At 41.1% G+C, this 21704-nt stretch overlaps 1 protein-coding gene across 8 annotated transcripts in view; it reads right to left on the bottom strand.

The window, feature by feature from the left end:
• Positions 1–3063: 3063 nt before the first annotated feature.
• SUPT3H (SPT3 homolog, SAGA and STAGA complex component) overlaps positions 3064–21704 on the bottom strand; it is a 463611-nt gene continuing 444970 nt past the window's right edge. For all 8 annotated transcript variants that reach the window (XM_045842957.1, XM_045842958.1, XM_045842960.1 and 5 more), the window contains one exon: positions 3064–3195. In XM_045842957.1, coding sequence (XP_045698913.1) covers positions 3154–3195 — 42 coding nt within the window. In that variant the 3' untranslated portion in view covers positions 3064–3153. The remainder of the gene's footprint in view (positions 3196–21704) is intronic.

Genomic DNA, 21704 nt, shown 5'->3' on the forward strand with positions numbered 1-21704 from the left:
AGTTTTACACAAGGGGTTACATGAACTGGAAATAAATCTCTGATTTGGGAACTATATAAATTCTTTTTCATAAAATTAAACTTTATAATTTCTAGACAAGTAAACGTATTTTCTTACAGACCGAGAACCACCAGTTGTGCTTATTTGTTTTCTACGTGGTGAAAGCATTAAATACAGATTGTTTGTTATTTTACAGAAACAAAGAACAAACAGTAATAAGTAAAGAATTCTCCTCAGATAGAGAAATTAACATACACCATTTAAAAAAATATTTGTGCTTCAAAAAAAACCTCTTGGTTCTAAAACTGGAACATTATTTTTGAATCTCAACTATTGCGACATGTAAAGACAGGAAGGTTAAAGGCAGAGCCTTAAAACAGCATGTTCAGAAAGTCGCATTTCCAAATTTAGGTGATGGGAGAAATATTTCTATTTCCTTTCCTCTCAGACCTATGAGGCAGTGTCCATCTCCCATGAGAGAAGCTGTTTGTTTACCTGTTGGTTTTATTTATTTTCAAGTTCGATCTCCAAAACACAAGCCTACAAAAACAGAAACTATATCATGTATTTGTATTTTAGATTTGAGCATCGTTTCTGTTTTTTAATAGCATCTACCTCATGAAGGCGTTGTGACGATGCATGAAGCAGCAGCAGGAGATTCCCGGCACGAAGTAGGTGCCCAAGGGATGTTATGCCCTCTCCCTGGCCTGCAGGCCTCTTTTAAAAACATTGATATATAATTGACATATAACAGAGATTATTTAATTACTATCAGTCCCTTTGAAGAAAAATTTGATATAACATGTGCTTTAGGCTGGGTCCATAGTTGGTATCATTTCTTACACATCTGGGTCACCGTCTAAGGTAAACATGCCACAGTGCCAGGCATGTCTTGGTAGCGTCTCACGCAAACCCAGCATGAAGTACACAACCAGGCCGAGAACTGGGGACCAGGGGTCTGGTCTGCGGTCTGTCACGGCCATGAATGAGTGACCTTGGGAAAGTCAGTTACCTGCTCTAGGCCATGTGCTTTTATTTGTAAATGAGTGGCTGTTTTCAATGGTCTTTAAGACCATCTTCTGCTCTAACGTTTTATGATTCTACATAACACCTTAATCTTCAGAGAAATTTACTGAAGTCACATTTTCTGAAACTTTCCTTCTTTTTTTCTATATTCACTGCTTAAGGAAATTTTATTTCACTTCCAATTTAGTGTTGTGGAAAGAGTCAGAGAAAAAAACCTAAGGGTAGAAAAGAAAAAAGGAATTAAAAATATTAATATTGAGCAATTATGGGGACATCCAGGCTGGTGGTTCAGGAGACATAAATGACCTTGTTTTATTCTAAATTCAGCTCACTGGCTTATGATGAAAAATGAAAGGTTATTATATGGACTTACTGGGCAAAACCAGATTTTATAAATAATTACCTGTCAGACTGTTCAAGATAGACAAACATACGCCAGACCAACAAAAACACAGACCTGTCATATTTCTGAGAGAAATGTACATTGAGTCTTCCTTCTCTGGGACTATAAGGAGATCAGGTAGAATGAAGTAAAGGGGAAAAAACTTAAATCCTATATTTTCTGCCGTATGCATGCTGTAAAATATATAATGTGGGAGAGAAGGAATTTTGATGTGAAAAAATAGTCCCTGAAAATTTTATACATCAATAAGGCTGGCAGATCGAAACCAAATACAATAAATGCTGTCCTTTTAAAAGCTGGGATGTTTACTACAAGCTTATAATTTTCCATGATTAGGGACGCCAAGAAAAATAAGAATGATGATAAAAGAAAAGTTTAATCATACATTTCAACAAGCAGAGACGGAACATCAAAACCCCTTGGCAATTTTTTGATATTATATATCTGCATTTTTTGTTCTTGACATAAAGATTTTTTCCAGAAGGAGTAACAGAACAGGTAAATGATAGTTAACAAATGTGAATAATACGGCACAATCATATTAACTAAGCTTCACAATGATTTTGGCCAGCAGACGAAAATCTTTCGTGTTTCTCATTTCTGTTTTTATTAATTCTTTACAAAGGCTGTTTCAGTGTGAGTAAAAACCATGATAAAAGTAAGATTACACAAAACTCCTACAAAATTAAAAGAATAACTTCCTTTTTTTTTTTTGGAGTTCAAGTTTAATCAGGAACTGCACAATTACAATTACATCTGCTATATTTTGATTTGTTCCCAAGGGTTACAGTTCCTCACTTACTGGAGAAAGTACAGATGCCAGAAGGGCAGCTCGGCACCTACCGGCCAGAAACCCCCCCGGGCCTGGGTCTGGGTGGCCGTCCCAGTGCTGGGGGGGGGGTGGGGGGGGTGGGGTGCGGGGTGGGTGGGTAGCCACTGGAGGAAGAAAGCACTCCTGGCTCCCCTCTTATGGGCTCTGAGTACTGTGCTTCTAAATGGGCGCAGTGTGTGTGAGGGCTCGGCCTGCGGCCTGGAGGGCAGGCCGAGGAGAGAAACGAGAGGGGAAGAGGGTCTGGAGGAGGAAGGGCACACGCAGCGGGCGGGCGTGCAGGAAGCTGGGCAGGGGGCGTTGAAAGGACACACATCCTGTGAGTGGGTGAGGGGAAGAGAAGATGGAGCCGACAGTTCATCAGGTCAGCTACTTTTTGATCAGTGTGAGTTTATAAAGTAGGTACTTGTTTCTAAATACATGTAGATGTGGTCAACAAATGTTGAAAAGTAAAGTTAGTGGGACAGTGTGAGGAGAAAGCTGACTGTCCCTTTAATTTTGTTTCCTTTGTCCCAAACTTGGATTACAAAATGCATCATGTAAAACATAGACTAAACACTGAAAAAAAAAAAAGACATTGCTTTTAAGATATGTGAGCTGAGGGCAGTAAATCATTCCAAATTAAAATTTCAAAATTGTGTGATCTGCATTCTTGTCCACCTACACACTATCCCAAACATCCTGCCATTAATTAGCGAAGCGGCCCATCCAGTAAACAGGACTAAGCGTTGAGGGGGCTGGAGAGGAGCTGGAGCCAGCCAGCTGAGAGTCACAACGAACCAGCCAGCTTCTGAGGACACAGAGAAGGTAAGCTTGCATTTTCCTTTGTCCAAAGAGGGGCACAGAAATCACCTCCTGTAACCCTGCCTTTCCTGTTGTCGCAGTCACGGTCCCATCAGCAGGCCAGAAAAGCCATTCCAGTCCGGCGGTAGGCACTCTGTCGGAGGAAGAGAAACCTGCAATGAATTATCACAAGTCGAACCGGGAAAGGAGGCCAAAAGCAAGGAGAGCTCTCTTCCTGTTCTGCGGACTGCTGGCTACAATCTAACAGGGTGCTGCATCCGAACATCCCTGGTGGCAGAGCTATAGCAACCACTGTGTCTATTAAAAAGGCAATGTGGTTAACAAGTGGTTAGTGATTCTATTTTGGGGGAGTGGGAGATATGCAAAATGAGACATCCCAGTTTGTTAATTGGCTGGGCTTGGTTAGGCCAAAGACATGTTGTGTTGAATCTGTTTGTCTTTACAAACATGTGTTCTCTATTGGACATGCTCAAGAATCACTTCTAACTAAGTATCTTAATAGTCTATAAATTACTGACTCATTATAGCTTTCCCAGGCCTAATTTATAGTCTCAGAGAAAAGCTCTGGGAACAGACAGCAACAGAGGCTTTCCCTGCCCCCTAAAATATGGTGGTCTCCGAGGAGTTCTGTACATTATAGATATGATAGAAAACACAAATCTCACATAACTTTATACACATACTCGTACATACAGATGCATATGTGGGAACCCGTGGTGGGATTCAAATAGTCCCATGAAAGAAAATGGGAAAGTAGATACTAATTACAATAGTATAATACATTCCAGTAAAAAAAGGAACACTGCGTGATTTTTCGCCCCAGGAGACGCACGCTGCAGGTCAGAGCTGGGAGAGCGGGCCGCACGGGGCCCTGCGCCTGGTCCCGAGTCTCGTAATGAGACCCGGCGCGAAGCAGAACTCCAGTCCACAGCTCCAGAATCAGATTACCCCTCTCACCACCATCATTTTCATTATTTAAACTATGAAGTCACATTCAGAGGATTTATAACCCTCAATTAGATGAAATGTTTCTATAGTTTTCAGAAAAATGGAAAAAATGACAAAATCTTGTATCAGGGTTTTTTTTTTCTTCCTTTACGCTAATAACTCGGGTTATTCAAGAGTCTGTAACTTTCAGTCCAATAAATTTACCTTCAACAGCCATATTACAGGAAATGTGGAATAAGCTTTTCTGATTAAGATAATGCCATGGACATACCATGGAGTTTAATTCTAAAAAAAAAAATGAAATACATTTTTAATTCACTGAAAAAAAGGAAAGTAAATCCCAAACTTTTAAAAGAGACTTCTACCAACATGAGGTGTATCAAAAAATGGTTTTCCCCCAATAACTTTCGGTTAATCATAAAAGTCAGTCAACTTCAAAAGCAGCCCTTGCCAACACGCCGCTCACACAGGATTCACTGTGGTTGGTCGTCAGGCTTCGGCCCCGGTGGAGCTCCCACTGGCCGGCCAGGCGGCTGTGCGCTTCCCTCCAGAACCTGTCAAGGAGGAGGAAACAGTAGCACATTCCAAGCTGCATTCCTCAGGCTCTCTCTGTGAGCTCGCTCCCCCATCAGCCTTTTTGTGCTCTGGACTGAAGCAGGCAGTCTAACAAGAACTAGAAAATTCCAGCTCTGCCTCCCAAGCTCGAGCCCTGGAGGAGAGTGTGAACAGGCTCCTCAGGGAGCCACAAATAACTTGCAGCCGTGGATGCAGTGTCTTCCCACAACCGCAGGCAGGGCCGCCTCGGGCCCTGGAACGGCCCTGCCACCGGTGCTGCCTGGGAGAGGCTTCTGCCAGAGGAGTGCTTTGTTTCTTGACCTTGATATTTTAACTTTACCACCACAGTGACAATCTTTAACATAACATAATATTTAAAACACAGGGGCGGTTTACATGGAGATACATGGACCTGGGAGTAAAGCCGGATTTCTCTTCCAGGTAAAAATGGCTGAAGTGAGCCTTGCTCCAAAGGGAAGTTTTGGCTCAGGAGGAGAGTCTTGGCTGAACCCACCCAAGAATTTCCCGAGTTTAATTTTTCCAGAGTGGGCAATATGAAATGGTTTTCACCAAAAATGTCACTTTTAAAATATCAATTCACCTTTGCAAACAGTTAAATGATTACAGGCTTATTTAGTAACAGATCCTCAAGTAGCCAAGTTTAATGAGGACAATCAAATTTTAGAACTGACCCAGATTTCTGGAATAAGTTTGTGGAATAAGGTTTTCCCATTCTAACCCTAAAATAAAGACGGAACAAACAAGCACGTGCAGTCAGTGAAGAGCAATTTCAGCAAACCACCCCCAGCCCTGCACCCCGAGCCACTGCGCTCTCCCGCTGACCGAGCAAGGCCGTGTGCCGCCTGCGGAGGGCGGCTGTGGGAACATCGCGCATTTGGCGTCTTTTCCAGAGTAAGCAGCTTTAAAGGAAGATGGATGGAGACAACTCATCTTTGTGTCAACTGTGAATTTCTCTTTATTTGTATTGCGAATGCTGAAACTAAATTTAAACACCACTTGGTGTGAGGGCTTCCAGAGGCTGAGTTCTCACAAAACACTTTGTATCCCACTCACTGTCTGCCGTCAGGTCTCCTGAATGATGCCCAGTTCTGTGTCTTCACAGACACGCACTGGACCTTGACCGGAACCAGGGCCACACCCCACCATCGAAAGGTGTAAACCTACCAATAACACAACCAGACTTTACTGGACCAGCTTCTTCCTGCTGCTCGAGATTTATTATCCATTTAACAGTGCCCTGTACTCAACTGCCAGCCGCTCCTGTGTGCCTTTGCTAGATAGCTCAGACAGTTGAGCATCTCTCAGTTCCCAGCAGAGACCATGTTTCGGCTGCTTTAAAGGGCCAACTGAAGTTCCTAGGCCTTTTTGTTTTTTTAAATTGGGGATCAAGCCAGCTCCCAATTTTTGACATTCATTTATTCATTCAGCCCCAAATTATGACTTGTTCCCAAAACCTCAATATACTTGGATAAGCAGATATAGATTCTATCTACTGCAAAGGCATTGGTGGGGAAATTATATCATAACTGTGCACTTTCAAAATATGGGTTTGTTTTGCTTATTTTAATATGGATAAGCTAGAGAAAACATTTAAATTCCAAATTGGTTTACTTGTGCTTTTTTTGTGGGTCATCATAAATTGTACATTTTAAAGAATGCAAATTACTATTACAAAGCAAAAGATTAATATTTATCTTAAGCAAAAGAAGATAAATATTCTACAAAATATGTCCTGTTGTTCCAAGTTGAATATGATTATGTGTATGTGGGTTATTTATGCTGTAGCCTAATCAATAAAGTTTAAACTTTACATAAAACCTGTTCTCCACCCAGTTCAGACTCACATTATACTTTCACTACTACCTTTCTTGATTCTTTTCTGCTTTCTCAAGCTTGAAATAAAACAAAAATTGTATTGTAGGGACTGACATCAGCAAGATGGCAGGCTAGAAGGTCCCAAAGGTCATCTCCCCACAAAAAATAAATAAACCACTACAAACATGCAAAAACAGTTCCAGGAAAGCTCTGAGCTGCAACAAAGAAACAGAGCCCCTTGGAGCTCAAAATACAAGCATGGCCACAAAGAAGTGTGGGAAGCATTTTACCTGCATCTTCACACCCCGTTCAGAGCAGCTCAGTGCAAAGAGGGAGTCCTTCGGGTGCATTTTACCCCATGGGGAAAGAAGAGCAGGAGAGCCTCGGAAAAGTGTCATCATTGCCATGGTCACTTTCAGCCTTTGCTACCGCATTGCCATGGTCACTTTCAGCCTTTGCTACCGAGGACCCCACAGTCTTTACCACACTGACCCCAGCTAATAGAGCGCAGGGAATCTCCACTACTGTGCCACCTCCACTGCTGTGTCTCCTCATGGGAGCTGGGGCCTGTTGCTGCTGTGAGGCCTGCCTCCAGGGCCCCAATGGATGCTGTGTCCACTCTCTGGGCCCTGGCCTCTGGGATTCTAAGTCGTAGCTTTGATCCACCACCACTGGGCTGTGCTGTTGCAGCTGCCACTCTCTGGCCCACCCTGTGAGTCCTAAGTCACAGCACTGACCTGCTGTCACTGGGCAGTACCATTGCAGCTCTATGTCCCATCTGTTGGGTCCTGAGTCACGGAGCCTGAGCTGCTGCTGCTCTGCCCCTTGCCCCTGGGGCCAGAGTCAGGACTTTGACCCACCGTTCCCAGGGCCTGATGCTGCTGCGGTGCCCTAGCCACTGCTGCACCTTATCATCCCATGGCCAATGCCACTGCTAGGTCACCCTCCCCTCCGCCTCCAGAATCCAAACACTCTGGCAAGTCCCAGAGATATGCACATGCCTACATGTTAAGACACTAGCATTACCATTGCAGCAAGTGCACCTGTGCCCCAGGACCCAGGCATTGTGGTAATTCCACATGTACCTGATCCCAGGACCCAGCTTTACTGCTGCCCCGTGTGCCAGTGCACCAGAGCAGGAGCCAAGAGGGATACCTTTGTCTAGAACTTCCTTTCACAGGCAAAAGAGGAGAACAGGAAAATCCCAGCATCCTCTGCTACTGAGGATCCCCAAGAGCCCTAGACACTACTGCTACTTGCAGAACATCCAGTCTTGGCCAGCGAAGACCATGCAGGCTTTGCCAACGCTGACCTCAGTTGATGGAGATGTACAGAAACTATGCCACTGTGCCCTTGCTGGAATCAGAGATGCTGCAGCCACCCAGCCAAAGCCCTCACAGCCGCCTTCAGGAAAAAATCTTTCCCAACCAAAGTCAGTCTAAAAAAGCCAGAAGAGCTAACTGCTCCCTCAAATGCACAGACATCAATGTAAAGCCATTAGAAAAAGAAAAAAGAAAACATGATACAATCAAAGAAACTCAATAGTACTCCAGTACCACACCCCAAAGAAACAGAGGTCTGTGAGTCACCTGAAGAAGATGTAAAAATAATTATTTTAAGGTACTACAGTAAGATTCAAGAGACCACAGACAACTCAATGAACTCAGGAAAACAATGCATGAACAAAATGAGAAGTTCAACAAAGAGAAATCATAATAAAGAACCAAACAGAAATTCTGGGGCTGAAAGATACAATAAATAAAATAAAAAAAAAAGATGCATAGAGAGCTTCAAAAACAGGCTTAATCAAGTAGAAGAATGAATCTGCAAACATGAAGACAGATCTCAAGATTATCCATTCAGAGGAGGAAAAAAATAAGAAGGAAAAGGGATGAGAAAAGTCTGTGTGAATTATGGGGCAATATTAAATGAAAATGACATCTGCATTATGGGAGTCCTAGAAAAGAAGGGAGAGAGAGAGACTGAAAACTTGTAAAAACTTGCAAAATCTGGGGAGAGAAAAAGTCATTCAGACACTCAAAGCTCAAAGGCCACAAACAGATTTCATCCAAAGAATTCTTCACTGAGACATATTATAATCAACCTCTTAAAAATTAAAGATAGAATTTTGAAAAAATCATGAGTTTTGTCCTGGCTGGTGTAGCTCAGTGGATTGAGTGTGGGCTGTGAACCAAAGGGTCTCTGGTTCAATTCCCAGTCAGGGCACATGCCTGGGTTGTGGGCCAGGTCCCCAGTGGGGGCCACATGAGAGGTAACCACACATTGATGTTTCTCTTCCTCTCTTTCTCCCTCCCTTCCCCACTCTCTAAATAAATAAATAAATAAAAATCTAAAAAAAAAAGGAGTGTAAAGAGTCATCACAAAGAAGCAAACCAAGATAACATTCTCAGTAGGTTTTTCAGAAGAAACCTTGCAGGCCAGGAGGAAGTGGGATATTCCTCCATATTCAAAGTGCTCAAGACAAAGCCCTGCTGATCTGGAATACTTTATCCAGGACAGTAGTTCCTAGGTAGACACACAGACCTTCCCAGACAAACAAAACCTGCGGGAATTTATCACCACCAGGTCTGTCTTAGAAGAAATGTGAAAGGAGTTCTTCAAGATGTAACAAAAGAACGCTCATTAGTAACATGAAAACATAAAAAGTATAAAATCCACTGATTAAATATAAAAATTCAAAATAATATTGCAATGGTGGTATGTAAATCACTTTGGACTCTAGCATATAGGATGAAATACAAAAGTGTTAAAAGTAAACTATAGCTAAAATATTTTGTTAGTGGTGACATTAACAATACAAAGTGTGTGTGTGGGAGCAAGTAAATATGTAGGGCTTTTTTTTGCAATTAAAGTTGTTACTAGCTTAACATACAGAGTGATATAAGATGCATTATAAAAGCCTCATTGTAAACACAAGTTATAAACCTATTATCAGGCACACAAATCATAAGAAAAAAGAATCAAAGCATACCAAAACCAAAATATACCAACAATTCTCAAAGAAAAACAGCAACAGAAGAAGAAAGAAATGAAGAAAGTACAAAAAGAATCAGAAAACATTCATAAAATGACAACAGTAAGTCCTGACACATCGTAATCACTCTAAATATAAATGTCTTTTAAAATTCCCAATTTAAACACATGGAGTGCCTGGATGGATATAAAAAGAGAAAAAGACTCAAGTACATGCTGCCTACAAGACACTCAGTTAAGCTTTCAAAACACCCACAGGCTGAAAGTGATGGTACAGGAAAAGACACTCCTTGTTAATGGGAAAAAAAAAAGGAGTATAGGGAGCTATACTACATCAGAAAATGTAGACTTTAACTCAAAAACTGTAATGAGATAAAGAAGGCATTATATAATATAAAGAAGTCAATTCATCAAGAGGCCATAACAATGATAAATATACGCACCCAATACCGGAGCACCTAAACATAGCAAACAATGGATAGATCTGAAAGCAAAAATAGACATTGATGTGATAATACTAATGGACCTCAATACTTCACCTTTAACAATGGATAGATCATTTGGACAGAATATCAGTAGGGAGATAATGGACTTGACCTACACTTTATACCAAATGGCACTAACAGACAAATGCAGAACATTCCATCCAACCACCAGCAGAGTATACGTTCTTCTTAAGTGCAGAGAAAACATTCTCTAGAATAGATCGTATGTTAAGTCATTAAAAAAACACTTTAATAAATTTTAAAAGATTGAAATCTTATCTAGTATCTTTTCTGAATGTGGTATGAAACTAGAAATCAGGAGGAAAGCTGGAAAATTCACAAATATGTAGAAATTAAATAACACACTTTTGAATCATGAATCGGTCAAAGAAGAAATCAAAAGGGAAACAAAAATATATCTTGAGATAACAAAACTTATGGGATATAAGTAGTCCTAAGATAATAACAGTTCCAAGAGGGAAGTTTATTGTGATAAACACCCACATTAGGAAAAAAGAAGTATTTCAAATAAACAACCTAAATGTACACCTCAAGGAACTGGAGAAAAAGAACAAATTAATCCAAAGTTGGCAGAAAGAAAAAAATAGAATTTAGGGCAAAAATAAATTTAACAGAACCTAGAAAAACTATTAAGAAAAGATTAAAAAAACTAACAGTTGGTTTTCTGAAAAGATAAAATTGACAAATCTTTCGCGAGACTCAGAAAAAAATGGCAGGTGACTTAAATAAAATTGTAGTTGAAAGAAGAGATATTACAAGTGGTTCCAAAGAAATAGAAAGGATCATAAGAGACTACAATGAACAATTATATGCCAAAAAAAAAATCAGATGATTTAGAAGACATAAATTCCTAGAAACATGTAACTTACCAAAACTGAATCAGAGAGTAATAGAAAATCTTAACAGACCAACAACAGACCAAATTGAATCAGTAACCAAAAATCTTCCGACAGATACAAGCCTAGGAGAGATGGCTTCACTGGGGAATTTTAACAAATATTTAGAGACTTAATACCAATCCTACTCAAGCTCTTCCCAAAAACTGAAGAGGAGGGAACATATCCCAAGTTATTTTATGAGACCAACATTACCCTGACAGAAAAGCCAAACAGAGACACGATAAGAACAAAAAATTACAGGCTAAGGAGTTCTCCCCGCAACCACAGCCACAAGCAATTTTTGCACACCAGCTGGGCATCCTATAATTCAACTCAATTCTGACTTATCTACCTGGAGAGAGCATTAGATTCAACAGTTTAAGGGCTCAGTCCAACAAGACTGTCCCCTGGCCACCCCCCACCCACCTCAGATGCCAATCACAAGTTTAGTATCATCTGTGCTTCTGACTGACCAACTATGGCTGGTGGAGGCACCAATGATCCCCTCTTTGGGGCCAATTAATTTGTTAAAGCCATTAATAAAACTCAGAAACATGTTACTTACTAGATCACTGGTTTATTACAAAAGGATATAACACAGGAAAAGCCAGATGGAAGAGATGCGCAGGGCAAGGTACGAGGGCAGAGCTTCCACGCCCTCTCCACGTGTGCCACTCTCCCGAAGCTCTGTGTGTTCGCCAACCCAGAAGCTCTCCAAACCCTGTCCTTCTGGGTTTTTATGGTGGCTTCATCACATAGACGTAATTGATTAAATCACTGGCCACTGGTGAGTGAACTCAATCTTTAGCCCCTCTCTCCCCGCAGGAGGGCCGGGGTGGGACTAGTGCCAACCTTCTAAGCACATGGTCAGCTCCACTGGCAACTACCCTCCATCTTTAAGTGCGGTCCCGCAGTCACCTCAATAACGACAAGAGACACCTTTGTAGCTCTCATCACAAGAAACTCCAGGGACTTTGTCCCTCTGTTCTACAGAGTTCCTAAAGGCCAAATATAGGGATGGGCAAAAGTGGGTTTACAGTTGTGGGTTTATTCTTGTATTATTTATTAATTATTTTATTACCTATTTGTATTATTTCCACACAAACTGTAAACCTACTTTTGCCCACCTCTGTATGCATTTATTATAAATCACAATATCACACAAGCCAATATCCCTAATGAAATTAGATGCAAAAATCCTCAGCAAACCAAATTCAACAGCATATTAAAAGGATCATACAACATGATGAGGCAGGATTTATCTCTGAGATGCAAGGATGATTCAACATAGGCAAATCAATAAATGTAATATATTACATTAATAGAATAACAGATAAAAACCAATGATCATTTCAACAGATGCAAAAAAAATCATCTGATAAAAGTCAACACATTAGGTATAGGAGGAATGTACCTCAGCATAATAAATGCCACATATCAGGGGTCTCCAACCCCCAGACTGAGGATTAGTGCTGGTCCACAGCCTGTTAGGAACCAGGCTGCAAGCAAAACTCGCCTGAGCTCTGCCTCCTATCTCCTTCCTGCCCCTTCGACAGCAGGGTGAGCCAGTGAAGCTCACCTGAGCTCTGCCTTGCCTCGTGTCACCCCCACTCCCATCCCACCCCTGATTTCCATAGTGGGTTAGAGTGAGCGAAGCTGAGCCCCAAGCTCTGCCTCCTTCCTGTGTCATCCCCCAACCACCCCCACACCCTGCCCCATCTTCCACGAAACCAGTCCCTGATGCCAAAAAGGTTGGGGACCGCTGCCATGTATGACAATTCCACAACTAACATAATACTTAATGGTGAAAAGTTCCAAGTCTTTCCTCTAAGATCAGGAACAAGACAAGGATGTCCACTCTTTTCACTTCTATTCAACATAGTATTAGAGGTCCTAGTCATAACGATTAGGCAAGAAAAAGAAATAAATGGCATCTAAATCAGAAAGGAACAGTAAAATTCTCTCTGCTTGCAGATGACATGACCTTATACATAGAAAACCCTACATACTCTATCAAAAAACTATTAGAACTAGACTTCCAGTCAAGATGGAGGTATAGGTAAATGCGACTTGCCTCCTCCCATAACCACAGCAAAATTACAGCTCAACTGCAGAACAAATAGCACTCAGAACCATCAAAAAATTGAGCTATTGTATGGAATTCTGACAGCTAAGAAAGTAAAGAAACCTGGATTGAGTGTGGGCTGTGAACCAAAGCATTGCAGGTTCAATTCCCAGCCAGGGAACATTCCTGGGTTGCAGGCCATGGCCCCCAGCAACCGCACATTGATGTCTCTCTCTCTCTCTCTCTCTCTCTCTTTCTCCCTCCCTTCCCTCTCTAAAAATAAATAAATAAAATCTTAAAAAAAAAGAAAGTAAAGAAACCACATTTATTCAGACGGATAGGAGGGATGGAGGGGTGGAGAGGTGGAATGAGCTGGTCCCAAACCCAAGTGTGGTGGATCTAAAATGGAGGGATTATCTTGGGAGTGAGGGATCCTAGCCCTACATCAATACGCCCAGCCTAGGGTTTCAGTGACAGGAAGATAGGTCCCCATAATGTAGGGTTACAAAAACCAGTGGGGGTTGGGCTGGTGGAAGAAACGGATTCTCAGGTCTCTCCTCTTATAGGGCCTTGCACTGCACACACACTTACCCAGAATCACTCCCTCTGGGCTCCAGCACAGGGGCACTAGCTTGAAGGGCACCAATGGCATATGGGGAGGAACTGCAGTGTCTGGTATCAGGGCAAGAGCTGGGGAACAGCTTCCTCCCAGACAGAACTGCAGATAGTGGCCATTGTACCTTTTCTGAGCCCTCCTAAACACAGAGTCACAGTGCTGTGGATCCATTATCTGAGTCTCCATTAACCTGGCTCAAACGGTAAGCCCCACTGGGATGATTACCTAAGGGTCCGCCCCATCCAACTCACAGGCCCATCCCAGCTGGTAGCAGTGGCTTTTTCATATGAAAGTCTGGGCTAGGCGCTAGCTATACCTTCCTAAATCCACTCAAACAAGCAACAGCTGAGCCCAGCCCTTATCCCTCTCGCCTAGTGGCCCTAGGACTGGTAATAGCAGCAGCCATTTGCAGGTTGCTTTATAGCCTACACCAAGGGGCAGAACACAGGTGGAGGCTGACCTTGATCTGTACCACCTGGGAAACCCTAGATCCTACACAGCCAGTGGACAGTTACAGACCATGTTGGAGCACCACCCAACCCCTTCTATAAGCCACAGAGGGAGGTGGTTGCTGGCCAGGGGTCACAGCCAGTCCTACCAGCTGTCTGGACTGGGTAAAACCCTCCCATTGACCTGTTGATGGCAATCAAGACTCACCTACAAGAGGAGGGAGTACTCAGCCCACACAAAGGGTGCACCTTGAGTACCCAGCTTGGGTGGCAGGGTGCACCTGGACCCTACAAGACACCTACTACATTAGGCCATGCTACCAAGACAGGGAGTCACAGCAGCTCTATCTAATACATAGAAACAAACACAGGATGGCTGCCAAAATGAGGAGAGCAAGAAATACAGCCCGAATGAAAGAACAGATCAAAATTCCAGAGAAACAACTAACAAAATGGAGATGAGCAATCTATCAGATGCAGAGTTCAAAAACACTGGTTATAAGGACGCTCAAGGGACTCAGTGGGTACTTCAACAGCATAAAAATGATCTAATCAGAAAAGAAAAAGACACTAATTGAAATAAAGAACAATTTACAGGGAATCAACAGTGGAGTGGATGAAGCTGAGAACTAAATCAATGATTTGAAACATAAGGAAGAAAAAGACATCCAATCAGTACAGATAGAAGAAAATGAATCCAAAAAAATTTAAGATAACATAAGGAGCCTCCGGAACAACTTCAAGCGCTCCAACATTCACATCATAAGGGTGCCAGAAGGAAAACAGAAAGAGCAAGTAATTGGAAACCTATTTGAAAATATAATAAAGGAAAACTTCCCTAATTTGGTGAAGGAAATAGACATGAGAGTCCAGGAAGCACAGAATCCCAAACAAGATGGATTCAAAGAAGACCACATCAAGACGCATCATAATTAAAATGCTAAAGTTTGAAGATAAAGAGAGAATATTAAAAGCAGCAAGAGAAAAGAAGATAATTAACTACAAAGGAGTCAGTAGATTTCTCAAAAAACAAAAACAAAACCCCCCAAAACCCCAACTTTGCAGGCTAGACAGGATTGGTAAGAAGTATTTAAAGTGATGAAACGTAAGGACCTACAACCTAGACTATTCTATCCTGCAAAGCTATCATTTAGAATGGAAGAGCAGATAAAGTGCTTCCCAGACAAGGTACAGATAAAGGAGTTTATCATCACCAAGCCATTATTATATGAAATGTTAAAGGGACTTATCTAAGAAAAAAGAAGAAGACGGTCAAAACTGTGAACATTAAAATGGCAATAAATTCACAACTATCAACAATTGAATCTAAAAAACAAACTAAGCAAACAAGCAGAACAGAAACAGAGTCACAGATATGGAGATCATTTGGAGGGTTATCAGTCTCGGACTGGAAGAATTAATATTGTTAAAAACGTCTATACTACTTAACACAATCTACAGATTTACTTCAATCCTATAAAAATTCCAATGGCACTTTTCACAGAAATAGAAAATACAATTCTAAAATTTGTATGGAAGCACAAAAGACCCCAAATAACCAAAGTAATCTTGAGAAAGAACAATGACAAATGCAACACACTTAATGCTTTCAAACTATATTATGAAGCTATACTAATTAGAACAGTATAGTATTGGCATAAGAGCAGACATAGATCAATGGAACAGAAAAGAAAGCCCAGATTGACCAATACATTTATTGACAATTTTTGACAGAGGAACCAAAAATACACTAGGGGAAAGAATAGTCTCTTCAATAAATAGTGGTAGGAAAATTGTGTAGCCACATGCAACCTCCCCACCCCCACACAGAAAACAACTGGACCCCTATATTATACTATGTACAAAAATCAACTCAAAATGGATTAAAGACTTCAATATAAGACCTGCCACTGTAAAACTCCTAGAAGTAAACATAGGGGATATGCATCTTGACATTGGTCTTGGCAATGATTTCTTGGATGAGGCACTAAAAGCAAAGGCAAAAAAAAAAAAGCTAAAATAAACCAGTAGACTATATTAAACTAAAGAGCTTTTGCATAGCAAAGGCAACAGTAAATTGAAAAGGAACCTACAGAATGGGAGAAAATATTTGCAAACCATATATCTGATAAAGGGTTAATACCCAAAATATATAAATAACTTACACAATTCAACAGTCAAAAAGAGCAAATAATAAAATTTAAAAATGGGCAATGGAAACTGAATACATAGTTTCCTGAGGAAGACATACAAATGGCCAATAGACACATGGAAAGGTGTTTGACATCACTAATCATCAAGAAAATCCAAGTGAAAACCACGACACCTGCCACCTGTTAGGAGGGCTATTATCAAAAAGACAGGACATAACAAGTGTGGAGAAAAGAAACCCCTTATCCACTGTTTGGAGGGAATGTAATCTGGGACAGTCATATGGAAAAGAGCATGGAGGTTGCTCAATAATCAAAAATAGAAGTGCCATCTGACCCAGCAATCTCACCCCGGAGTACATATCTGAAGGAAATGAAATACATATCTCAAAGAGCTATATGCACTATGTTCATTGCAACATCATTTAAAATTACCAAGATACGGAAACAACCTTTCTTTTGAGGAATATATTGATAAAGAATATATGGTATACACATGCACAGGAACATTATTCAGTCATAAAATGGAGGAAAATCCTGCCATTTTTGACAACATGGCTGAACCTGTAGGGTATTACACTAAGTGAAATAAGCCAGACAGAGAGACGTAAATTCTGTTTGGTACCACTTATATACACGGATTATAAAGAAATCCCAAACCAAACTCCTCCTCTCCATCCCCCCAAAACAACAACAACAACAACAACAACAAAGCAAAAACAGAGTAGGACTGGGGCTGCCAGGCTGTGGGGGCGGAGATGTGGATAAAAGGGTACAAACTTCCAGTTACAAGTTCTCAGGATCTAATGTATAGCACGGCGAGTTAATAATCAGTATTGTAGACTTGAAAGTTGCTGAGAGTAGTTTAAAGTGTTCTAAGCACACAAAAAACAAAAAAGAAATAGAGTTAATTATGTGTTAACTTCTTAGAGTTAACTAAGAAGTGATGGATGTGTTAGTTATCTTGATTGTGGTAGTTATGGGAATCCCGATATACATGTATTACAAATCATCGCACTGTATACTTTAAATGCATACAATTATATTTGTCAATTATTCCTCAAAGGTGGAAATAAAAAGAAAATTTCACTGCAGCAGGTCCCAAATTCACTTACAAATACTTACTTTCTCAAAGTCCTAAGATAGAAGATTTTGGTTCTATTGTTTGAAGTGCTATAAATTTGTGTAATTTGATTTCAGAAAATCTTTACTGAGTGCTTACTCTGGGTAAAACACTTTGTGCTTGGTGGTACAAAGGACACAAAGAGAAGTAACACAGTTCCTGCATCAGCAAACTTCCGATTTAATGTTGCTGGTTTAACTATCCCACATAAGATGCGATGAGAGGTCATTCTCAAGGGTGGGAGGAGGCAGAAAACAAGGCCGCCCTTTTGCTCACTTTTAATCAAAATGTTTAACTTAAAATAACATTTAAAAGGGCATGAGATTTGTAGGTTTCTGAAAGCAAAGAGGGGCAAAGATTTTAAAATGTTACAGTTTTATGGTTTATAAGTACTTTCATGCCCATATCTAATTTAGCCTTAGCACAGTTAGTAAAAAGGGCCTTATTATTCTCCTTTTTTAAGTGACATGCCCAGTGAATGTTACATTTAGTATGAAAAATGCAGGGCCCACCCTGACCAGTGTGGCTTAGTTGGCTGGGCATCGTCCTGGGGGTTCAGCCCCCACTTGGGGTGCCTATGAGAGGCAGCTAGTCCATGGCCCTCTCTCTCACATTGATGTTTCTCTATTTCTCCCTCCCTTTCCCTCTCTCTAAAAATAAATAAATAAAATCTTAAAAAAAAAACCCAGGGCCTGTATTCTTTTAATTATACCACATTGTCTTATATTAAACAAACAAACCCCCCCTGAAATCTGGAATAATTTATTCCACAAGATCACTGAAGACACACATATTCTCCTATCCCTGACAAACTCAATTCTTGCTAGCTCAACATCACTTAAAGGCCAAATTAAAATTTTACTTCAAATTTAAACTAAATCAGCCTGGTACAATACTTCAGAGTGTAGAGGTGGGACTTGAATCTAAGTCATCTTTGGTTTGAAGGCATCTTAACTAGTGCTTATTTTTCAGACTAATTTTTAAAAAAGATTTTCTTCATTTTTTAGAGAGAGGGGAAGGGAGGGAGAAAGGGAGGGAGAGAAACACTGATGTGTAGAGAAACATCGATCAGCTGCCTCTTGCATGCACCCAACTGGGGACCTGGACAGCAACTTAGGCACGTGCCCTGACTGGGAATTGAACCAGCGACCTTTCGGTTAGCAGGCCCATTGAGCCACACCAGCCAAGGCCAACTAATGTTAAGAATGGTATATAGTATATAGTAAAAAGCATTGTGCGGCCAAATCTCCTAGGGAGCTTTGAAAAATAACAGCTACTCTGGCCCTACTTGTTCGTTTAGGCTTTGGAATGTGTCTAAAGCCATGACGTGACTAGATGCACAGTGAGGGCGGAGCATGGTGGCAGAGAGACAAGTACGCCAGTAACAGGACTGAAGGATGGTTTTGTCAGTAAAAGGAGCCATTCCAGAATCTGTCACGATTATACACTAAACGACATTTCTTAATGGAAATCTTAATATTGGCATTTAATTTAATACATAAAAAATAAAAATTAATGTTTTCAGACCATGCCTTCTACCCAGACAGCAATGGGCTCCCTGTGTCTCTCTCATGTCTCACCTCAAGCCCACCTGTAGAGCAGTCCTTGTGTTTTCCTCCCCAGACCCCGGGACGCCATTCTCAGGGGCAGTCCTCCAGGCTGTCATACCACATTTAATTCTGTAGCGAAAAAGGAATTTGGAAATTGAGCCTATTAAACCAAGCTGAGCAAACCCTTTGCGTATACCTAGAATCAATGAACAACAAACTTGGAATTGGAAAGTATCTTTGTGAACTCCTCTAGTCCAATTCCAAATGCAGCAGAGAACACTAATGCCCAGAGACAGTGACCCGTGGGCTCTCAGGTGGGGAGAGCCCAGGATTCCTGACTCCGTCTAGGGCTCCTTGTGCATAGTTCTCATTCTCTCCGAAGCTATGTGTTTAGCTTCTCTGACCTTAATGGGGAAAACAGATGTAGGGAAGAAATTGTTTTTCCGGATTAAGAGCCCTTGGGAACAGAACAAAAGTGAAGTGACTGGGGAAGGAAGAGACCTAATGATGTCCAAAACAGCACAGCTGAGGAGTTAGAACAAGGCAGGCCATTATGAGCTTTTAGTTCTCCTTCTGGCTCTTCTGCTATATGATTAGCTCTTCCTTGGAGAATCACTAATTTCCCCAAGTGCCCAAAATAATAATTTTGATAAATGGACAAAATATCAAAATAATTAAGATAAACCTGGTGGAAAGTTCTACGGCAAAAGTACACATCTTTAGGACCTCCGCGGGGGCGACACGCCATGTGTTCCCCTCCGAGTCTCAATAAGGCTGTGCTCAGTGTCTGATTTAGGGCTGAACAAATAATGTGGCCTGCCTGGATATGTTTGGAGTTGGCCATCTGGGTTAAATCCAGTGAAAAAAAGGACAATAAAGAGATTTGGAGCTTTCCCAAACTACCCTTAACTCTCAATTAACTAAGTGTAGGGCAGATTTCTGTACAGGATGACTTGTGGGCCACAGGGGCCGCCCCGGTCCCCAAGGGCCTGGTGGTTTCCCAGACGCTCTCTGCTGCACAGGGCCATGGAGGGCAGAGGGCAGGCCTTGCACAGACACGGGTCTGGCTTTGCTGGGAGAAGAGGCAGGGAGGTCGCAGAGACAACCGAATGCAACTGACTTTCACTAGTCTTTACTGATTAAGTTAATCAAAGTGTTTGATTTATTGTAATGTTCAGTTGAGTTGGGGTTGGGAAGGTAAATACATCCTCAAATTTCACGTCTAAATGCTGTTTCACAAGGCAGCCAGGTTAGTTCTCTTCTCTGCCCCACCTCACTCCCAAGTTCTACAATAAATGCCAGTTGTTCTTATACTTGGTCTTTTTCCACTTCTCTTCTGGCAACCACACTGGAGACTACACCGAGTTGTCTCAAAACCCCACTGCCCCCGCATGCCCCAAAGGCAGCCCTGCCCTCTATGCAGTGACTGGATTCAGAGCCGAAGCCCTCTCCTGGCCCCTTCCTTCGCTTAAGGAGGTTTCCATGTTCTGAGAGACATACTGCTTTGCTTTAACACTACGAATCTTTGAAGCTCTGGATCTTCATATCAAAGCTATCTTACAGCTTTTTAAAGGATAAAATATGCTCCCCTCCTTTGCTGCCCTTGTGTCTGCGTGTGGGCAAGAGATTTAATTATAATGAATAAAGCTGAATGGTGGTCGAAGACTCTCAGAATCAAAGTGGGAATCATGGCTGAATTTCATTAGCAAACATAAATACAAATAGGCACATCTTGTTTGTACCAAAGCCATGTGACTTTTCCCCTTTTGATAGTTTTATTCTAACTCTGATATTTCAGAGAATCTAAATTGAACCATATGATGTATATAGTATTGCAACAGGCAAAGCTCCTCCTTAAACATTTTCCTGTTTGTCTACTTCCCAATGTTATAAATGTCCTGGGGAAATCATGGAGGGCACTTTGTCAGACAGCAGATCCTTGATTTAAGAAGAGTGGAGGGAACTCTGCCCTTGAAATCAGAGGTCTTCCATGGCTGGAAGAATAGGAAAAAAAGAAATAGCATTAACTCTCATTGTATCCCAAGGAACTGGGATCCTATAAATCTTGAGGAACTTGTCATTTTATGCATGTTTTTCTGTACATCTGTGTCATATTCTGATCACCAAGTTATTTCAGCATTCTGAATACAAAAATCTCTAACTTAAAAATTATTCATTAAAAATTGCCATTTTTTTCTAATTGTCCAAGTCATCTTAATCAAATTATATGAGATATGTCAATTTTGTTAAGCAAAATAATTAAGTGGTTGATAAAAACAACATTGTTCTTTATTAAAAAAGGGTTTTTGTGAATGTTATTTTTAGCAATTTTATACGAGACTAGAAGTATACCATTTCTATGTATAAATTATTCTTTCCATGATATCGTACATACTTAAATACAACTATAGTTAACAATAATTTAATGCCAATAATGTTAAACTTTTCTTCAGCTACCTTATATTATGAACAATCAAAACACAGATGTCTGAAATTATTCCAAGCTGCAAATATAAGTAAGTATATGTGTGTAAACAATGCCAAATTGGCAGGTATTAATGGAAACCTCCATTTTTGAGGGGGGAGCCCAGGCCTAACTACAGTTAATTCTCATTCCTCTTGATTGACCCACAGTCTTTCAAAGGCAGGAGACCTGCTATTTTATCTGTGTGTGTCCAGAGTCTAACCCAATGCGCAGCAAACGAGCAGGTGCTCAATAAATGGTCATCTAGTGAACGAATGCACTTGATTAGCAAGCAGCTGAGCTCCCCCGGGCGACAGGGAGAAAGGCTGACGCGTGTTCACCGCAGAGCAGGGGCTGGTCTCGGGCTCCTCGTAAGCAAGCTCTGCCCACGCACGTACCGTTTCACAAGGCAACTGTCAGCAGCAATGGCTAAGGAAAATAAATTAGTGACCTTAATAATTCAACCATAAACAATGCTCAAAAAAAGTTACTCTGATATTAATTCTCA

Source organism: Phyllostomus hastatus, unplaced genomic scaffold, assembly GCF_019186645.2.
Source record: "Phyllostomus hastatus isolate PE091 unplaced genomic scaffold, TTU_PhHast_1.1 phas_contig_40, whole genome shotgun sequence".
In the NCBI taxonomy this organism is placed as follows: Eukaryota; Metazoa; Chordata; class Mammalia; order Chiroptera; family Phyllostomidae; genus Phyllostomus; species Phyllostomus hastatus.